General features: G+C 34.0%; 1 protein-coding gene across 1 annotated transcript in view; it reads right to left on the reverse strand.

Annotated features, from left to right (window-relative positions):
- The window catches only part of LOC119643631 (high affinity cGMP-specific 3',5'-cyclic phosphodiesterase 9A), a 66,499-nt gene that overhangs the window by 32,060 nt on the left and 11,108 nt on the right, over positions 1-23,331 (reverse strand). Inside the window, exons 2-3 of the mRNA XM_038043011.1 lie at positions 21,719-21,750; positions 7,453-9,371 (exon numbers count right to left, since the gene is read on the reverse strand). Coding sequence (XP_037898939.1) covers positions 7,453-9,085 — 1,633 coding nt within the window. The 5' untranslated portion in view covers positions 9,086-9,371; positions 21,719-21,750. The remainder of the gene's footprint in view (positions 1-7,452; positions 9,372-21,718; positions 21,751-23,331) is intronic.

The following is a 23,331-nucleotide window of genomic DNA, read 5'->3' on the forward strand; positions in this document are numbered from 1 at the left end:
TACCATACCATGCTTAGGTTATGTATAGAGTTGTTGTTCTTTGAAAAGATTGAATTGATAAAAGTTATTAAATGTTAATCGAAATTAAATAACGCCACGGTATAGCTTATATGTCATTACACAGATATTATCAAAAGCTTGTGGAAAAGAAAAAAAAATGAGGTTATTTTCTATTAAATCACATCAGACAAAGTGTCATCCACAGTAATCTCATTATTGGATTTTAGTACTTTTATCTTCACAAAAGCAAGTCTTTGTAATTTAATAAAAACGACAAAAAAGGTTTTTCTTTAGGCTAAATGAAGAAACATTTCTCGAAATATTATGTGTTTTTGTTTTTCCTTTCTTTTTTCTTGGTTGAGAGTAGAAAAACTTCGTTCACCTTGAGGTTAATCAGTATCTGCATAAAGAAATCATAAAATATCTCGTTTTTAAAAAATGGGTTAGCTGGCCAGATTGAAGCAAAAGTTTGCACTAATTTCGAGATCGAAATTTATATATCAAATGTGGTAAAAGTCACTTATGGCACGATTGTGAACTCAGTAATGTCTGATATAAATATAACAACTGTTTTGTGCGGTATAGAAACTAGGCCTACTTATAGATGCAAATGTAAATTGCAGAAGGATTTTATAGCTTCTTTGAATCTACTTGGGCTGACAAGCATCTTAATATTGAGCGATATTGAGTTCCACATGTTCGCAGGGCTAATAAAATGCAGTTTTGGAAATGACAAATACTTGCGGTCGGACAGAAATAAATTGATTGTCCGTTCAGCTCTAGCAAGCAGAATCCCATTATATAAACGTTCTGATGATCGGGAGCGGATGAGCATGTAAAGAAAGACAAGGCTTACAAAGATCGAAATCCAAAATCTTAAGCGAAAACTAAGATATTCTTTCCTACTTTCTTTTATTGAGGACGTATTTGGCGCATTTGTTAACGGCGCCCTGCAACTTATTGCTAGACGCACAATCTAATTTGCCGTAAACGTTGAGTGGCACGACTAGACAATTGATCAATTTCAATTTGGCAAAATTAGGAACGTAAGAAAAACGCCCCCTTGAGTGTCCGCAGAAAGTTAAGAATATGCATTACCGTGAAGTGAGCATGATCATCAACGCTAAAGAGGGAATTGAGTTTAAAACCAGCGATTTAAGTATGCCTGTGCAACAGCTGTACTCAGGCTTTTAATCAGATTGATTAACACAAAGAAATTTCTCGGTGTTCAAGTATAAACCAATCTGTTTTGTTATTAACTTTTCGATATTGTACGAATAATATTAACTGGACAAAAGTCTTCAGGAAAAACTGAAAATGGTATTTTCCCAATGGCAGTTATCGGCGCAATTCTCCAGTCATAAAGAAATGTATAAGTTATTATGTGGTTCAGGACTGTTCAATTTAGCGCATTAGCATCAACTCTTCCATTCCTTATATGCCGTATTCCGGAATATGATCATTAAATAGCAGCAAGAGATGTTTAGAACAAAAGTTAAGACATTATCCCCATCGATATGAGAGGAGACAACCATTAAACCTTGCATTTGAATCGACTTGAAATCTCTACAACTAAACGGCAGTTTGCCAGTGTCATGATTGATGTGGATATTCATAGTGAGAAACAACATTTCGCGATCATATATCGTACAATTGCTTGGCACACAAGTCATTCAAGAGCAAATCAACATTAAAATCGCCATACAGTATTACGTTTTCGCAGGAAACAGAAACCTAGTCGAACGCGCCGAAGACTTCATCGGAACAGTTGCACATCAACATCAAAGTATACAGCTACACCGTTATTTTCGGGCTTTAGTACAGTCCTGTCATCTGCACTTGCAGCACAAAGACATCTCTGTGCCATCGTAAGGTCTGCACTTCAGCTTTACAGGTAAAGCACGATGTTTCCTTCGTCAGAAGTTTGGAAAAATATGCACAATTGATTACGACAACCGCACTGTAATGGGTCTTGCCGTTCTTAGATACCGTATATGATCGCACACCACGACCACTATCATTCATAATGGGTTCTGAAAATATAGTTTATTCACAAGTTCTTCATTAGTTTAGCTGACACTCAAGTCCATCACTTGGGATCGCGGATTGAGATTGGTCGGAACCCTAATGCCTGTGTGTAGCACCCTCAATAGACGTTTTAGCCTTCTCCCTCTCGTCATTACCGCTAACTTTAATTATTACACCATTAGTCCATTCCTGCAGGGAACATTGGAAATTTCTAATTTCTTTGGATCAGCGTTCTTGTTGAGAGTAGCCTTCGTTAATTCACTTTATTGCTTTATAGTAAAAGATTCTTTCGTTAATTCTGTTCTGTCTCTTAACTCAATCAATTTCTTAACTTCTTGCACGTTCCTTTTGGCCACTTCAAGTAGCTTCCTGCAATGTTCTGCTCGATAACCATTTTGGAGCTTTTCAATTTCTGATATATCCGAGATTCGAACACTTCCATCCTTTTACTCATTTCGATATTGATCCTTGTATTCTTTCAATAACGTACGATTCTTATTAACTGTATTAGAGTTCTCCTTTCAAATGAAAGTTTGGCACACTCCGCCCTAATACCTATCGTATATATAAGCGGGCATAACGCGATTCCCTACACTTTAAGAGTTTTATCACCGGCAATCAAACAAGTAAAACCGACACTCACACCAGATATCACAATACGCAAAGCTCTTTTGTTTATCGACTAAATGAAATTCTAAATTTTCCAAACTCTCAGCTGTTTTATGGAGAACATCGTTTATGCTTTGGGAAGTTTTTATTACCTTTAAAAAATGAATTCATTTAAGCTCTTTGCTAGAGATTCGGTGAATAAAAGTACGTTGCTTGGTCATGAAGATAGATGAAATGATTAATAAAAGGATGTTGATAGAAATTTCATACCGATTTGCTAAACAGACGACAATTGTATTTCAAACATGGATCAAGGGTAGCGGACTCCATTTGTAGAAAATAGAGCTTTTTATATCCCACAACACTTGTGATACAAGGATATAATAGCTTTGTGCGTTGGTATGCAACACCCAGGAGTACTCAAGATAGACTAAACCTGCCTGTTCGTCTGTCCGTATTCTTCCGTTCAAGCTGTAGGTGGCATTTTTTGAGATATATTGATAAAATTTAGTGATCCAACGTGTTTCGGCCCAAGAACGAACGCTCTTGACAATGGTTCATAAGGGGCCACTTTTTCCACTGTTTCCCATATTCCCTTATTTTGAAACATTGTTAAATGAAAGACTGTGTCTAATAATGGGGCGTGAACTACTATAGTCTTTTAACTGGTTTTTTTTGCACCAATTAAAAGGTATGCTAGATAATACTTCGTTTGCAGCTCCCCTGGGCGATCTTATACAATATTTTTTTTTTTTTTTGGATCAACCTTAACAACAACGTATTGGTTTGAAACTTGTAGCCATTATATACTTTCTTGAAATAAATAGCCTTCTTCGTGTTTGTAAAGAGTCACTGGTTTTCCTTACAGTTTAGTATCCAGCACCGAGGATTACGTTTGGAATTAAGCAGCATATATGCCACATTGTTTACATTTGCGATTAAATTAACTAATAGACTTGATTTTTTACGCGTCCAATTTCGCGAAAGTTAAGATATTCGACAGACAAGGGAAAATTAAAGGGACCACAAAGCTTTGTGTATTCTTCGTTTTATTCTCTCGTTACTGTTCTTCTTGCATAAGCTTTAATTATTTCATTTTCAATTTCATTTCCCTTCGACACTTTACTTACTGTTCGCTCTCTTTACAAATCTTTTCTCTCTATTGACAAGAAAAAACGAACTTAACGAATGTCAGTCAATCCTTGGCACCATGTGCGTGTGATCTCTGGCACGTTGTTTTTTTTTTTTTTTTTTCTTCTCTATTTTTTTTAACAGCAGACGAAGATAAGAAGTTTACTACAAACCCACTATGGTTTTGTATACCAAGCTATCCGTGTATATCTCCGAACGTATAAATGAATTAAAAGGCAGAGAGAGCAAAATTAAAGGAAAAAAAAAATACACACGAGTGAATGCACAGCGTGTAGCATACTTCTTTAGTAACAGACAAAAATGTTTGTGCGAATCTTTTTTATATCCGTAGACAGCGTAGACAACATATGCAAACAATTATTGGGCTCTGTCTACTTTAAATGGTTTTGAATTTTTAATAAGTTGAGTTTCTCAATCATTGACTGTCAAATTCACTCAGTATAGGTTTGACTGCCTTATGATGGTGGTGGTCTCGATGAAGAAATTGAAATTCGTTCATAATACGTAACATATCGCGACGACAGATCTGAAAAGATTTTCGCTTTTCAAATTTACAATTTCTGTCAATTATTCTCATCTAGAGATAGATGATAACTACGTTGAAAATATGAGCTGCGTGGCATTTTGGAAAAAAATGCCTTCGTCGAACTAGCAAACATGTAAATAAATTATTAAAAGTAACAGTATTAATAAGTTTTTCCATTTAACAGGGGTATATTAAATTTATGTGGACATATGGAAAAACACACTTCAGGTCTTCAAATATTATGAATCCCTATTTAATAATATGAATCGATCAATTCTCTGATTCTCTGATGATTGGCTGACAGACGAACTTAAATGGAAATGGTTATGACGGCTCATTAAAAAGAATGCTCGCTATATGAAAAATACTACCAAGTTTTAATATTCCGCGACAAGAAGCGGTGAAAGGTAATATTCTCTCATTCTCACAATAAACCTAGAATCGGATGATATTTGGTCATTTTTTTGTCTCCCCCATAAAAGCATTTTTACTGAAAATGAGATTGGACATGTCGAAAGATCAAAAGGCATCTGCCATAATAGATTCTTTGAAATGGCAGTTACCTTTTACCAAAGATTTGGAACCAGGGCAGTACATATGCTGCTTAAATGACTTTAGCCTTTTCATACCTACGCATCTGCTCTTTCATATTAATATACAATGTAAGAATTGATAAGACAATCCTCTCAATGCAGACTAAACGCAGCCACGCTAAGGCGTCTCGAAGTTACTTTGGCATTAAAATGACATTTGTTACATCTAATTACTACATATTAATGTTTCTTTGCTGTTGCCAGTTAATACGTGCAAAAGATTCTATTAATAAAAGCACAGATTCCCTTATTGATATGTTTACAACCAGTGCAAAAGATTAAGTTATAAACTCTTGTATCAATATGTTAAGCAAGAAATATATATATAAACAAGCATTTTCCACAAATTTACTTATGTTAAACATTTCTTTTGCCCCTCCTCGCTTTATAGATAGATAAGTCTTGCGTTTTTTCACGTACCGCCAATAAAACCAAACAAGCATGCGGACGCATTACAATACAATATATGTAGGTATGTATATGTATACACGCATGTATATACGTATGTCACGTCACGTCACGTCTTTCATTTAGTATTTCCTTTTTATTGATTTGGAAGTGTAAAAATATCGTTCGTATTGTGTTCGTTTTTATTGTTGATTTGCACATAAGTCTGCGTTTTTTCATCTTCTTCTTTTTTTGCTTTTGTCAACTCAAGCATGCACTTGTTTTACAGGAATTTGTTTTGTCTAAACGTTCGTTTACTTGAGATTTGTATCCAAATCAAGCAGCATGGCTTCATTGTTTCTTCTTCTTTTTCTTTTGGATTTTGTCATTTGGGAATTTTGTGCAGCTCGTGCATTCCTTTACTTTTGTCTTTTCTAATAATGATTCGTTCACTCACCCATTTATTTACTGTTATTATCGTAATGTTCAACTTACTGGTAATATACGTATACGTACAAATGTTACTTAAGTAACAACTATCGCCTCATGTATATCGTGGACATCGTAAGTGTCTACAGAGAATTCTTTTGTCTTGAAAAAGTCCTTGTTCATAAACATGTATGTATCACAAATATATATACATATATTTATATATATCCAATTTATTATGAATTGAAAGTTATTGAAAGCAATAAATGCGTTTAAATTTTTTAAACAATGGTCGACAAATAATAATAGATAGATAACAAACAAGCAGCAAACTTTTAAATGTATTAAGGAATTAAGCATAAAATAATGTATTCAAATTTTTTTATATTCCACACCAGTTACCAGAACTTATAATAGGCCCAACCTTTGATATATCATTTCGTTCGAATTCCCGATTCGAATTATCCATGTCTGTCCGTCTGTCCGCTTTCTATATTCAACCTATACCCGAATATAAACGGTATTGAAAATGGATTAGTCTTTTTTTTTTCCTTTTTATTTGCCTCAACCTCTTTTCCTTTTTTATTCGCCTCGATTTATTTATTATACATAAATATGAAATATTCACTATACTCACTAGCTCCGGTTCCGGACCGTTTTCCTTTCTTTGAGAAAATTGACTTTTTTTTCATAAACCCATTTTGCACACCTCTGCCCCGCACATAACAAGGATTTTTGAACATTTTATGATGAAAATTAATGCAAGATAGGTGTAAGGATAAGCTTTCGTATGGCAAAAAGATTTAATGTTTGATGTTTTATGGGGTAAAGTGATGCAGAATTGTATCAGACGAAATAGTTAGCGTAGAACTAGTAAAGTTCAACTTTGCCCGATTATGACCGTAGAAATTGTCTTTGAAAATAATTAATTAAGGAACGAATTGAATAAAGAATTTAAAAAAAAGTTGTCAACCGATTTCGTTACTCTTTCTACAGACTTCTCCAGAAATTACTTATACTTCTACAGACCGAGATTTAAATAGTTGTTAATAATTTAAAATATGATTAATAAACTATAGAAAACTTCTTGAACACGTATAATTTCCCCATTTGAAAATTTCAACCAACTACCCACAATTGGTTTAGAATGAATGGCAAATCTAATACGAAACTTACTGAACATAGTCTTAACAAGCCATTTATCGTAATAATGCGCAGTACAAGCTCAAGCCAAAAAAATGTCTAAAGTGTCAAAATGAAAAAACTTTACCGTTGATTATTCCTGTAATGTAAGGATTTATATACAAAAACTTTTTATATTTAGTTTATTTCTCAAAGTTTTTTAATTATTGAATTTTAAGTTTTGAACATTTTCTTAACCTTCCCTAGATACAATCAGTCGTTGGCGAAACATTTTGAAATATTCAGTGATGCGGGAATAGCTAATTATCAGAACGAAAAAATTGAAAACGGGAAATCAGTAAATATAAGCATTAAAGCTAAAAAAAATGCACAAAGCTATTCAGCAAAATGAAGTTCTATCCTCAAGTGCAAAAACTTTCAGCTAAGGCATAAAAACAAGCATTTTGTGAATATCGTTTCCAGGATAGCTGGCGGCGATGAAATAACAATGATTCGATTCTTTAAAAGAAACTGGTAAATGCAACGAGTGGAAGATGCAATTATTCCAAAAAAAAAAAAAAACTTTTTTTCGTGTATGCTACTTACATAACCAGTTCAAGCGTTCCGTGTATTCGATCTTTCGCTTAAGATCCTTGATCAAAGCACGAAAATCGTCATCATTAAAGTGGCATTGTATGATTGTGTTGTTGAGTTGCACAATACTGTATTCGTTGTTGCCATTAGCATTGCCAATGCCATTACCACCAGTAGCAGCGCCAATACCTGCTGAGGTCGTCGCGGTACCGATACTCGAAGAACCACCGCAACTACCGGTTGCGGCTATTGCTCCCGTTATGGTACGCAAATCACTGCTGGCATAAAAAGCTGCATTACTTTGTCCAGTGCTAGCGTCGACATTACTGCATGACTTGCTCAATATTAAAGTTTGCCGATTGGCTATAGAATTAGCAGCCAATAGATGCTCACCGGCTGCGCCACAACTACCCCGATGTAACGGTAATTTCGTGCAATTATTATTTTTCAATGTTATTTGCAACTGATTGCTAAGCGTCTGTCCTATATGTGTGGAACAGTCGCTAGCTCGTCGCCGCCTTAGATTATCATCACCCGGTATAGGTTGTAAGAAAGCGTTGCTAGTGCGTTGTTGCACGTGCTGTTGTAGATGACTAGACGCTGTTGCATTAATTAAATATGTGCCGACCTTTGGCAATTTATCGGTACTCGGACTTCCGCTGACACCGTTAACGCCACCGTCTTCTTCGTTATCCAATTGTAGTAAACGTTCAACACTGCTGCTAGCTGTTTTACTGCTCATTATGATTAAATGATTGCGTGGTATCTTAGTTAGAGCCAGCGCCCCTCCGGCACTGTTACGCCTACTATAACGTTTACGTATCACGGTGACCTTATTGCGACGGTCTTCATACAATTGTATTAACAAATCTTCAAGTAAAACAATCGAACCAGTCGCTGTTATGGGGGTTGAGGATTTACGACGCACTGTACTCGTTACGGAGTCGTCGTCAAACGAACTCTCCGCTGTTTGCGGCAAACAGCAATAACTACTTGCCACCGAACTGGCCGGTGTCGAGCTACGCAACGAACCGTTGCCTGAAGTGCCAGAACGAAGTTTCACTTCTACTCTGTTGCCTTCACGTTCCGGATCTATAATTGAATGTTTAAGTATAATCTCTTGCAGTAAACGCCTCTGTTTAGCAGGGCTATAGGGATTTACAAGCTTGAAGTCACCATATAGTTTAGATAAGAATCGCACACGTGCTGCAATGTGACCGATTTTACGCAATAAGTGTATATCGGAATTCACATGAGCATGCGAATGATCCGGTACACTACCCGTTAAGCGGCGCTGTAGGCGCGGGCGAGGGGCTCCAACCGCCGTAGCGGCCGCGACAGACGAAGAAGATGTAGAAGTAGTACTTGCCGTCGAGATACGTGATCTGATCTCGTATTCTGCCTCGCTACTGCTCTCAGACGGACAACTGAATCCGTTCTCTTCGTCGTCCTCTACTGTAGCCTGTGAATATGCGTAGGAAAATTGTAAAGGCGGGTAAGACGATTGTTGCTGCTGCTGCTGTTGTGGCCGATTTTGGAGATGCGATGTTGGTAATGCTGTGCTAGCTGAGTCCGAAGCAACTTCAGCAACATTCGTTGTAGGCGGCGGCTGAGGACTGCTACGGCAGCTGCTGTCCTTGTACATTTATACACGCACTAAATCCCAAAAATCAAAGCAACACCAACTAATAGTTGTTCTCGAAGTTTATTAGTGTTGAGCATAAAAAATATGCATTGGAAGAGAGTTTCACGTGTTCCCGCTCTCCCCCCGACTTGCCGTGTCCGACGGCTTTTTCAATTTTTCTTTTTATACTTTAAGAATTTGCATTAATTGTTAATATAAAGTGTATTTTATTTTCTTCATTTTTGTTTTTTTCCTTTTTTTTTCTTTAAAATGCCGTAATATTTTATTGTGCGTTGCTTCTGTCAATCTGTAAAGAAAAGAAAAAGCGCTATAAAGTTGGAAATAAAAAAAAAACATAAAAAATAAAAAAAGAAAGTCGACAAATTCATTTACTCATATTGCGAAATCAGAGAGTTATAAATTTCTGAACTTGAATAATGGATGGAGTACGAATTTTCAAGAGTGAATAGTTTCCGACCACCTTAATAGCAATCTTAATAAAAAATTACAAAACATTTGTGGTTTTCATTTTCGACTTTCAACTGGTATTGTGGTATATGTAAAGTCGACACTCTCCTGCCCGTGTCATTCATAGATATTATATAGATTTCTATACAACATTGTGTGGAGTATTATTGTGTGGATTTTGTGGTTATTGTCAAAGAGTTCTTAGTTCAATATTTCAAGTTATTTATTAAAGAATGCATTGTGAATGAATGTATGCATATCGACCACAAGTGGGAAACCACAATAACACACATAAACAGAAAACAAATCCACGCAAAATCATAGCCGAGTGCCAGAAATTGAAGGTACAGCCTTTGACATGTTTACATATATAGTATTCGTAGATGGCTGAATATGTTTTTGCTTACAGATGACTATACCAAAAACTGCCAACTACATATGTACTCCTATCCTATGTCCTGTTATGTCAAATTTGTTCTTATATTTGTCAAAAAAATTCACTCGTTTTTACCCTTCATATGTTATTTCAATAAATTTTCAGTTATGTGCTGCTTTAATACAAAATGCATTTATTTTGTTGTTTCCTGTTTTGTAATTTAATGGGTTTTATAGAAAACTCTTTGTTGATAAAAATTGTATTTCATTATTTCAAATGTTTTGAGAAAAAAACTTCTTCGATTTCAAGAGTATAAAATTTTCGCAATTTTTCGTATACGCATCAACTATGTCTCTATGAACCATAAATCAATTAACACGCCATCGTACTATTTCCCAGATATTGTTGTATCTGCACTTTCTTTCTCTCTCACTCGCACTGTTCCGTCTATCTCCGTTTTACACATACTCGTAAATCCTTGGCTTCGCAACATGTTTTCTATTAATAAATTCAAATTGAAATGTTTTTCAAAATTATTATTTTCGTTGGCCGCTGAGCCAAACGCGATTTTATTGGTTTTAATGTAGACAGACTTCAATTAACTGTGCTGGCAACATCATTACCATTACCATCGTCATCATCATCGTCACCGTCGCCGTCGCCAGCATCGCAGAAATTTTACAGCACTATTCATATCATGTATAAAAACGTTTGCCTAAATGAGAATTTTTTTTTTTTTATCTCATAAATGCAGATACAAATTGATTGCGATATCTCTTATTATTAGCGCGCAAAAAAAAAAAAATCCTCAAATAATAATAATAATTTAAGTCAAGCAGAAAAACAACTATGAAAAACATTAAAGAGCGCCAGCTTTAAAATACTCGCAATTATTTAAAATATTAATTGAATAAAGCGATAGTTAGTGTTCCTCCCATCCTCTTAACATTTTTTATTTATTTTTTCCCCCAAAACTTAATGAACTTTTAAGGAAGGAAAACGTGCGATGTTACTCACTCACTCACTCACTTACTCACTCACTGCAACTGAGTGATAAGTTACCCTAAATTCCTTAAATATGACAAAAAAGTCTTTATGTATTGGTAGAGGACTCAAGGGTTTTTATTTGTAACGTGTCATATCTCAGGCATTACCATCAGCAATAAACAGAACTTGCTGTATCTTAGCTGAATTGAACACGTAAATTCCATACGTTCGTTGTAGCACAATGCAACATCTCTTCAAAATGACGTTGAAGATAATCAAACTCATGTTGCTTATCCTTTACGGCATAATGTTTGTCGTAATTGGTTTTTTGGGTTATATGCGTCAGCATACGCAAAACATCACCATTATAACTAACTACGAAATCGAAACGAATATGCGAAATACGTATAGAGATACGCCTGCAAAACTAGTAAGAAAGATGAAATGGCAACTATAAGTGAACTATCTATGTATGTATGTACATATGTATGCATGGATAACATTGAATAGGTACGGTAAGGAAAGCGTTAGTGACAGTGATAGTAGTGGATCATATTTTATCTTTTCGACGCTGCTGGGGACACATGAGCTTACATGAGCGCCTACCTTATCGTGACAGATGCTGCACAATGGCACACATATGTACATATATGTTATACTTAAATTGAATTAAAATCTCTTATACTTCCGTATAGTTATTATAATGATTTTTTAACTTTTTCATTTAACTCTTTTTCCTGATTCTATCAATTAAGAAAATCAAAAAAAAAAAAAATTTAATTATAAAAATTACACAATTTTTATATATAAAAACACGCACATATCAGTGTCCTTCTGCATCCATTTAATTTCCATGGACAAACTTTGTGATTTTATAAATTTCTCTATATTTTAGAAAAGCAAGTGTATTTTTTTTCTCTTTTAAATTTGTTATTAATTGAATCCTTTCATAATAAAAAAAAAATTATATCGTAACCAGCGAGAGATATATCTCAACGTGGCAGTTGCAAGACATGAAATTAACAATTGATTAAGGCATGCTTTCTAAGGGATTCATTCCCTTCAAGCAACAAATTAAAGTTAAATGTAGAAAGAAAAATTTTCTATTGGGAGCTCGCTTGTCAAAAATGGAAATTTCACACGCCCGAATAGGCGTTCCGTGTTGTTGCCCTATTTTCACGCCCACAAAAATCGAATAACAAGCTGAAATTTCGTAAATGTATATACATATATATATATATATATGTATTATATATATATATATATATATATATATATAGGTGACGGCAACAGATCAAGTTTCAAAATGGCCTGACTCAACTACAATCACAGCAGGCAGGAACTGTCGCTTACAATTTGCTCATGGCGCAGAAAAGAAAAAGTTGCAATTCTTACATATGGTTTGGAGTTTAACGTAACAGACTTAACTTTTTCTCTTCTTTTTCCTTTTTGCAAATGAATTAAATTTAAAATTAATTACAAAATTTTATTTTAATGCGTTTAGATCAACTAGCAACTAGGACTATTGGTTCTTTTTTCTTTTTTCTTAAAGCAGATGAGAGATTAGTTTAGCAAGTTTCAGTTCTGAACATGTTCGAGGAGTTTCAATGCTTCAAAAATTAATCTTCGAATATTCGAAAGTTTTTGGCATTTACCTTTTGACGATCTACTGATGTGCTGTCCAAGTTGGAGTATTGCAAATATTTTAATCTTGATTGTTTCCGACATTGATTTGTTACAGAGATGGAACAAGGTTAGGATTAACATGCGAGTAGTGTGGTTGGTAATATTGTCGTTTGTTTGTCATCAGTTTTCTATTCAATTTTTTTCCTAATATACTTTGCAAAGATAAACTTTTCCACTCGGCCCGCTCATTGCCCATATGCGGCAGTGGTGTTTTTGACTTCGTAGTATGGCGTTCCAGCTCGAATTTAAGAATTATGAATAGCCCGACTGTGATAATAATCGTTTTAAGTTTAGCTTTACAAGAGAAAATTAAAATTTGTCTTTTTTTTGTTTGTTGAGTGGAGATGCACAAAGCTAATAAATAAAATAACAATTAATTCTTCTTCATCAACTTGTCTCTCTCATTCATTTTCAATAATTTACTCCCTTCACCCCTGTAATGAACATATGGTACACATTGATCAACAACTCTGTGCAATTTTGCGCAAATGCTAATCTCTCTTCAATTTCGAATGCATCTACCGCACAAATGTCGAAATTTCTCTCCAATCCGTAGCCAATTTCATGTTTAATTATTTCGCAGCGATTTCATAACAAAATGACATAGATTCTCCGGTTTACTTTCAACTGAACAAACAATTGTCATAATGTCAATCAATTCTCTATTTATTTTCACCTTTCATACGAATCAGGATTGCCAAAGTTAGAGAAACTATTCAAGTATGTACGAATTCTTAGCTTAACGCTACTTTAAAGATTTAAAAAAAATGTATTCTAAAACACAGAATAAAGAAATCTTTGCAATGTCTTAGTGAAGAAGAATTCTTCTATACTCACCGTCTTCGAAAACCTAAAATTTCGCGCTATTTCTATAATCATGGATGGGCGTGGGCGTTTTTTGCAGTTCTATGCAGGCCCCTGGAATCGGCCCACCCTATTATGAACCCGAACTTTATAACGTTGTCGTTGTTGTAATTTATGTGTACTGACAAAAAAAAAAAAAAAATTGAACCTTTTTGGTTCGGAAAACTACGGCGTCCTCAACATATGTTCGACTGTAAGCAAGTCCTTTCATCAATTTCAACCGTTTTCAATACCAATCTAATTTTTGCAAGCAGGGGAATGAATGACATTACACAGGATGAACAGACGGACATGCTAAAATATTGATCAAGACACACATATACTTTTAGTAGGGTTTCTGAAGCTTCCTGCTGAGTGTTGTGGGCGTTTTGATATAATAGAAAAAAATATGGTAAACTACTTATTAACAAATAATTGATTTTCATACTTATATCGATGATTATGATAAGTGATTATTATAAAAATACATCCTCTTAAATAGTATAAGATTTTCTATCGGTGCAGTCACAGTTTACCTATCTGTCAGTCGGAAAAGTTATTTATGTCAAATATTGATTTAAAATTCGATACTACGTATAGTCATTATTGCTAATCGACATCCAAAATGTACTCCAGTCTGCTAATTTACTATGCTTCTGATTAATGCGCAAGTTGTAAATTTAATGGGAACACGAAATAGTCATTGCGCTGCTAGTTAGGGCCTGACTATTTCAATAACTATTCACAAAAACCAAAGAGAAAAAAAATGATAAAAAATCATATAGCATGAAAACAGGAAATATTACTTTATCATAAGCAAAATTCGAATACGAAAATAGGTAAAAAAACCAAAAAAAGATAAAAATAAATAAAAAGCGAAAACCAGCGAATAAGATCAAGAAGAATAGAGAAATGAGATAAGATAATAAATAAATAAATCAAAACCATTCCCTCAAAGAAGATAAATAACTGTATATATGTGGCTGTATGCATATACAATACAAATGTATGTTTACGAGCATCTGCTTGCATAAATATTCCGTATGCGTAATTGTTCGTGTATATTTACATAACATAAATTCCATGAATATATATGAAATTCAAGGATGACTTCAAGCTATCCAAAGTGTTCGTAATGAAGGAGAGTAAAAAATAAATTCAAATACATATTTGGCATTTTTATTAATGTGAACAAAAATTCTAATTCGCTATTATTTTATAGAAAATTTAAAGGAAAAATCAAAGAAACCGAGAGCACACGCACTATTATGTAATAAGCCTTTGTGAATTGTGCATTAGTGCGTATTTGTGTTTGTGTGCGTTTAGGATAGATAAAGATAGACGTAGAAAGAGATTATATATATATATATATATATATATATATATATATATATATATATATGGCTGAAAAAGTAAATGACGTAAATCCTATTTTTTCACCAACACATGATTCTACCATAATTTTTTCCTTTTTTTCTGTTGTCGTTGCTGGGCTTTCAATCTAAACATTAAAACACCAGCACTCAAATATTCCTTCAGTCACTCTCTCTGGTTGATTCATTCGTTATACATTTATATACATATATGTATAAATAAAGGGGAAAAAAATTTATGTCAAAAAATTGTAGTGAATAGACACATGTATATATGTATGTATATATATCTGCATATATATGTATATATATATCTGCACGCACGCTTACAAAAACTGACACAACCTACATCTACGATTGCGAAGCGAATAAAAATAACAAAAAACAGAAAATGGCGTAAAAAAAACGTTCATTCGCACACAATCAAAACGGAAGGCAAAGAAGACTATAAATGACAAAAATCCTTTTAGGGTTGCATTGATGTATGTGTGCGCCTATATGCAGATAGCTTTGTTTGTGCTATGTATGTACTTAAAATGACTAACTGGCTTGACTTGCTTACCAACTGATTGACTTGACTGACTCACTGACTGCCGAACAAACTGTTTGTTTACTGTTGCAGAAATTGCAATTCTTTCGTATTTTTTATTGTTCGTTAAAAATAAAAAAAAAACCAAAAAGAATCAAAATTGAAGAAACTTGCAAAATAAAAAACCTATTCACACACACAGAAAAAAAACAAGCAAATTGGAATCTGTGTCACAAGAACCAATTTTTATGTGACAGCAATTAAAGTAGATACGCATCACGGCATAAAAATGATTTGCGTTCTGTTTCGATGACATTTTGCCGATCCTAAGCTAATGTAACGCGGAATATAGTAGTTCAGGTCCAAGCAAACATACTCAGCGTACAATAATACGAATATTCATTCGAACTTCTCTCGATCTGAAGGAATTTATGTCACGCGAATGTGTACCATAGCAAGAGTTAAGAAAGGAAGAAACCAAACTAAAGTTTTGCATAGACATATATTTCTTGTGAATGGCCACCGTTTACCTATGTGTACAGATATATCTAGAGTTAGAGAAACAAAATTGTTTTCTCTTTTAAATACGAAAAAAAAAGAACACTTAAGGGATGTCAGCTAAACGCGCGTGCATCACGGTGATGGTCAGAAAGAAGCGGAAAAAAAGAGTGAAGGAGTTAAGGTGTTACCGCAGCCCGGTGTAGGTGCGCCGAACCGGTAAGTGTTATGTTTGTTACGGTTTTCAGCATTGCTAGCTGAGTATGAGATTTGAACCTGCAGGGACCGACTTGGTAGTTGCGACTGTGTTCTACTCGGCTATGCCCCAGCCGATTATATCAGGCGATTACAAAAGTTTGTATTAGATTTTGATCGAAAAAATACATTTCCGGTATATAGTGCTATATGAATTTCGAAAAGGAGTGTTGAAATTGCACAAAAAACGGATTCGATTGCACGCATATTTTATGGGCAATGCAACGTAACTTTTGTGCGGTATAAAGATTTTAGAGAACAAAATGTAATTATGACACACTATAAAATTGGTTAGACGTGGTCGATTTATTCATTTGTCATCACGTTCAAAAATCCCTTATTCAAGTTCTGGCAGGTTGAAATTCGCGTACGCATGTAAGCATATTCGTCGGTTCGTTTGCCCGTCTGTCTGTATATGTGAAAAGCATTCTGCCTTTGGCCAAAATGAATATATCGCTTACAAATTTGTAGAATAATTTGAAAACATTCCAGACCGGTGAAAGGAAACGCTCATAATGCAACAAAATCTGAGAACACCTTGCCGCATTGCTCCTTCCTTATAGACTACGACAGATACACGATATAAATTTCTACAGGATTATCCTACAGCGATATCAAAATCCAGCCACGCCCATCAAATAATATAGAATATGAAAATTTATTATTTTTCCTTTTTTCAATCATTTACAGGGTGTGACGGGTAATAGGACTAAAAGATTTGGTCGCAATCGTTAAGTCGGCTTTAAATATTATATCGAGTTACACGAAATGGCATTCGAGCATGGCATCCATGGAAAAAAGACAGAGAGGATGAAGAGACACGCTTGTAATCGGGGAGAGGGTAGAAAATAATTCGAAAAAATATAACGAGATTTTAGGCGGATAAACCAAACAAGAAATTTTCAAAGTAAAAAAACTTTGAAATAATTCGTTCATCCGTAAACCGACCTGCTAAAGACAATGATTAAAAATTGTATAAAAATCAAGAAGCAAAGAAACCTAAAGCAAAGTAAGATAAAGTCCTTATCCTGACCCCTCTCCTTTACATTAAACCAAATGAAAACCATTTTGTACAAGAGCCCGGGAAATAATAAAAACGAGAAAAAAAACGAGAGAAAGAAATGCGGGAGAGTTAACAAAATGGGAAATAGAAGTTAATTGAATTACGAAAAATCAAGGCAAGTGAAGGAAAGCAAATACTATTTCAAATAAATAATTTTATTTTAAAAAAATATTTGTCCGCACATCACTGCGAAAGATGTACGCAAGAATGCGCATACGATGCCGTATTCGGGTGAGTTTTATTAATTATTATTAATATTATTATTTTTTTATTGTACACATAAGAACAAAGAAAATAAAATGCAACAATAATTAAAGCAATTTAACAATTTTTTTTTTCTTATAGCAAATAAAATCATGTAAATTATACGTTAGATTAACCAAAACGTATGAAAACATTTTTTTCTCTTTTCTCGCTTCCTTTTCTTATCGTAACAATAAACGAGACCGATATCTTACTATAAATTTTTTTAATATATTCCCCAGAAGTATGAGTATGCAACTATTGGCCTGAACAATATATAGCTGCCTTCATGGCTTTTGTCTTTGTTCTCTTTCTTTTTAAATTTCTTTAATTGATAGCCACGCATCCAATGCAAAAATACGGTCAATAATTTCTTGTCCGTAATGGGCGTAGCCAACCGCCGAATCAACCCGGTTATTAACAAACGGAATGGAAAAAATGTCCATCAAAACTGTATCGATTGCGTTTTACAACAAGACAAATCATCACTGGTCTTTTTTATTAAAAAAAAAAAAAATACAAGTAAGAAAATTATATTCAGTTGTGATCGAATCTTTTGTACCCATCATCGTTATCTTTGAAAAGACAAAAACAGTAAACGAACTAAATTTTCGTGGTCGCATAGGCGTCTGGGTGTTGTAAGTATGGCCTGTGAAAAGTTCAGATTACTTTCAAAATCTTTTGCGAGTAGCTTCATTGTCGCTAACGGGAGGATATTTTCCGCAGACACTAAACATTTGCTCACACAGACAGATGGACCGACGAATAGGCGGACATGTTTAGGTGCATTCCAAATTTGAAACTGGCCGAGAATTTTACACTTTATAGGGGTTTTGAAGCTTGTTTCTGCGCGTCATAGCAATTGCATTTTGATACACTATTCTACTGGACAGGCGTGGTTAACTTTTACACAATTGCTACAGTATCGTCCATAGAATATGCGTTCAAATTTTTCTACATTTATTTGCTTTAGTTTTTGAGTAATAACCAAAAAATTAAGGCGTGTGCTCCGACCGATTTGGCCCATTTTCAATACCAATCAGCGTGAAAGAACTTCCTACCTTAAGGTCGATAGCTTCATTTTTGCGGCCAGCAGAATTACACGGACGGACATGCTTAAATCGATTTAGAAATTGATAATGATCAAGAATTTAAATACTTTGTGGGGTGTCTGATGCTTCCTGCTGCGCGTTACAAGCGTTTTGACAAAACAAATATACCCCTCATCCTTCCGTAAAAAATTTTTATATTCAAGTTTGTTGTCTATCACTAGCTACCGATTTTCATCATTCTAACAGAATGCGGCAATGATTTATTTATACATCTAAAGAGAATACGAAAAGTTGAATTTTTTACAACTTTTAAATCCCAATAAATGGATAACAAGAAGTGAAATTATTTTGAGCAGGTCGAGCAGCTTATGTAACATAAGACCTATAATTTAACAGATAAATTTGATGCTGATCAATTTCTCAGATTCACCTAGGATAGACGGACGGAGGGACATGTTTAAGTTGAATCAGAATTTGATGTTTATTAAGAATATATATAGTATATACTTTGTGAGATCTCTGAAGTTTACTTCTGGTCGTTGCAAACGTTTTGACAAAATTTTGATACTTCGGTGATGGCTACAAAAATGTATGATATGCGTCTAGACTGTGCTCTGTTTGAAAATATAATTTTGTGAATTATCATATTTTCTTATGAAATGGACAGAGCAGGAGCAAAATTAAATCGCCCTTAGCGTAAACATTTAAAAAATGTTTATGTTCAAGAGCTCTAAAAATCTTTGATCTAATTAACGAAAAATGATGTAAAAATGTGATAATTAATAGGTTAATAGATATCGCAACCATATAAATATATTAAATAAGCTACAGAAATATATGTTTGCAACACGCCTAAGATATTTAAAGTAGCTTTTTGCGTTTCAATAAGCATGTGGGTCCTCCCCACCCGTCTAGCTATCGTTAATGTTTCCTTACCGGGAAATTATTTTTCCGTACTTTTGTTTTCACTTGTTCTCGTCTATTTCTTAATAATCCACTTACCAGTGAATGCTAGCAAGCTATACTCAGTTAGGAGTGCGATGCTTGCTGTGTTATTTAAAATATGTTTTTATTATTACTTTCTCTTGGCAAGCGGTAGAGTCTTTATTTATATATTTATTTTTTTATACGAAATATTGTATGAAAGGTTCTATGAAGGTTTCATTTAAAATTTTCTAATTTCTATTATTGCTTTATTCTTCTTCCTCTTTTTCCTTCTTTATTCCTGTGAATTGATTTTTTATGTTACGCTCTCCCGGCACACAGTAACACAATAAGTATAAACTGTGTATGCTCCCGTTTTCTTTGTACATACGTGCAACGTTCTACACATGAAACATGCATGCATGTATTGCTATTTTTTTATTGTTATTGTTGTTATAACTACTTATACGCTTACTGCTCTCATGCTGCTTTTAAATCTCATACTCACGCAATCAAACGTAGAAGGATTTACCTTTATTTCGTGCTTGTTGTACTCTTCTTCCCTGGAGTTCCCTCTTTGAAAGCATGCAGAGCTTTACATACAGATATATTTTATGCGAGAGAATGCAATGCAGGGCTAAATGCATGTTTGCATTGTTATCATAAAATAAAGTACTTTCTGCCATTATAACATGCACTGTATTCACTCATTATTCACTTTCAAGGAAATGTGAAATTCTATTCTGTTTCTTTTTCCTTTTACTTCTTTTGCTTCTTTTCCTTTTCTTTTATGTTTTGTTTGCTTTCAATTTCAGAAAGTGAAATCAAAAGCAGAAAACAAATCGTGTTTTATAAGGAAAAGGGATTACTTGCTGCTGCTGCTGATGCGACTGATGCTTCTTCTTTTCTTATAAACTTACATACGGGAATTAGAGAAATTTTCCAAATCGATAGAGAATGAATAGCAGAAAAATGTATCTATTAACAACTACTTCAAATACGCCGACATTTTTAATTATTCAATAATTATACATTAAATATACATACATACATATATATATATATATGTATATATATTAGGGGGACCGAAGAATAATCAACATTTATTTTGCTGGCTGGTAAAACATTTGCTTATTAAAGAAATCCTGAATAGCTAGCTAGTCGACAAAACAATTTCCCCCATTTTCTCACACACTATTGCCAGCGTAAAGCGCGGATCCTTTAATTTTGTAGTGAAAAACTTTTTCATGAGCGTTTTCACTTCTCCAACCTTTTTAAATTTTCTAGCACTAACGATCTGAAAATGTGGTAATAGTTCGATGGCGTGTGATCTGGTCAATAGGGTAAGTGCGGTAAAAATTCTAATTCAAGCTCACTTATTTTTTTGCTATGTTAATTTTTCAGCGTAAGCATTCGCGTTGTCATGTTGAAGGATTGTTCTTTTCTTATTGACAAAAACAGATGGTTTCTTCATGAGCTTTTGCTTCATTCGCCCGAGTTGTTCACAATACACTTCCGTATACCGAATTATTGTAAGGGATGGCGCAGCGTTAATCCATGAGTAACCCAAACTGCTTGCCATTTCAATTTCTCTCTGCAACGAACATGATCCTCAACTGGATGGCAATTCAATCACCAATTATAATTCTTCAATTGTATGACGGAGATCTGAATTCACCATCGCTTTCAGGAATTCATCATCTAATTTGAAATGCCTTTTGGCTGCCTAACCCCACCCGTCCTCCCTTCCATCCATCACAAAATACATCATATAATGAAGAAAAGGAGCGAAAGAAAACAAATCATTAAATCAACAGGGCAACCAACTAACTAACCAGAACAAAGAGCAGTATAGTGTTTTGGTAAAAACTTTTGAAAAACTTCAGAGATTAACAATTGAATAATTTCGGAAAAACTATTTATCGCTTGCTTATGTTCAAGAATTTCTACAAGTCATTCCTCTCAACAAACTAATACTTAATTCTCATAATTATCTATAATGCACTTAAAGAAAGTGCGTTCCGAATTTCTTTGTAATTGTTATTGTTTTTGTTATTAAAGAAAACAAAGTTTTAGAAAAGTTTTATGCTTTTCTTGTAGAAACTGCTCGGAGAGCATACACAATATTTTCGGATTTAGTTAAAGGGCAAACTTAAAAAATAAGTGAAACGGAAAGCAAAAAAAGAAAAATAAAGTTATTTTCATCATTCCGCGAATAGTAATAAAATATATAATATGTACGCATATATTCGTAAGAAAATATGAAGAGAATTCGGACAAAAAGGGAAAGGAGTAATGAGTAAATAAAAATTAAAAATAAAACGAATTTAATTCAAATCGACAACTAAAGTACTTACTGTTTTTAAGGACAACTAAGCAAGCGAGAATTCTGAAATGGGAGAATAAACGAAACTCATTAAATTCAAGAATCATAGATACAGTAGCCGAATAAAGTCTACATACGGTACGAAAAACATTGTAATAAATGAACCCAAACCTGGTGCTGTTGGTATTGTAAAAGTACTAGAAAAATATAAGCCAATTGGTATTTTATTCCGAACTGATTTTCGTAGTCACTTATAGACATGCATCCCCAAACAAAGACAGAGCCATCGTGCTTCAGATTTAGAAATAAATTTTAGATTGACATCGCTTGCATACTCGGTTTCGTCCATATTCTTTGTTTACCATCGTATCCGAATATACTAAATTTGGACACGTCACTGCAAATTACGCTTTTTCGATCGTTTTTATAGGGTTTTAGGGGGCGGTGGATCTTAAAAAATTTCGTACTCTTTCACGATGATTACTAATTGCCTTATCTATAGGTCTTTTGCAATATCAACAGCACTAGGTTTAGATTCTCTTGTTACAATTCATATAATATTTCGTTTTTCACGCAATGTTAGGTTGTTTGTTGGCCCTGATCGGTGCTTACTCTCTCTGGTATTTGTGTTATTGTAATTGTTTATAATAGTTTTGAATAGTAGAACGACTAATTTTCATTGTTTCTGCATATAATTTTTCCCCACTTGTGAGTTTTATAACCACATTTTTGATGTCTTGAAAAATTTCTTTGCATTTTTTTATATATTTTGACACATTTTAAGGAAAAGATATAAAGAGATTCACTTTATTTGATAAATTAAATGTCCTTTTTTCGAACCTGCTAGTGATGTATTGTCGCTATATATACACTTTTTATTTTATTCATCGGGATTGAAGTATATTAGCTTTGTTTACAGCTTTATCTTAGGTCAAGTTTTTGTTTCTTAAGAAATACATTTTTTGACCATCAACCCATAGATACGGTGTTGAATAAGAGAATGTAAATAATTTAAAATGAATGCAAATAATTTATATTTGCCCTCTCTCTCGTTCTCTCTCTCTCTCTCTCTCTCTCTCTCTCTCTCTCTCTCTCTCTCTCTCTCCTTCTTCCTTTCTCTCTTTCACTCGCACTCACTTCAAAAACTTGCATACTTGTAATTAGGCTAATTCGTACACATCTTAAAACAGGCTTAACGTGCGCACGGTTATTAATTGCATGCCTTAACCTAGGCAACATGTCTTTAATGATAATTAAAAGCTTATTACGACAGTCTTGTATTGTTTTAATCCTTTCTCTCTTTTGGCCTGAATACCAACCAACATCAATTAAGTATAATTATAGCAACGAACTTTTTTCGCTCTTTTCGCCGTAAAACATAAAAAGTTTGCATAAAAATTTTATAAACATTACACGTGTACGTATACGCGTCTTTATCGTCCTCAAGGTTAACCTTCTTTATGTAACACAAAAAACAAAAAAATTAGAAATAAAAATAATAATAAACACAAGTAAGAATGCTATATACGGCTGCAACCAAATCTTTTATACATTTTACCGTTATTCTGAGAAGCCCTTAAGAAACGAATTTTCATACTATTGAATAGGTTGAGCTGATTTTTTCTATTCTTGTTGCATAAAGGT

Source organism: Glossina fuscipes, unplaced genomic scaffold, assembly GCF_014805625.2.
Source record: "Glossina fuscipes isolate IAEA_lab_2018 unplaced genomic scaffold, Yale_Gfus_2 0, whole genome shotgun sequence".
NCBI lineage: Eukaryota > Metazoa > Arthropoda > Insecta > Diptera > Glossinidae > Glossina > Glossina fuscipes.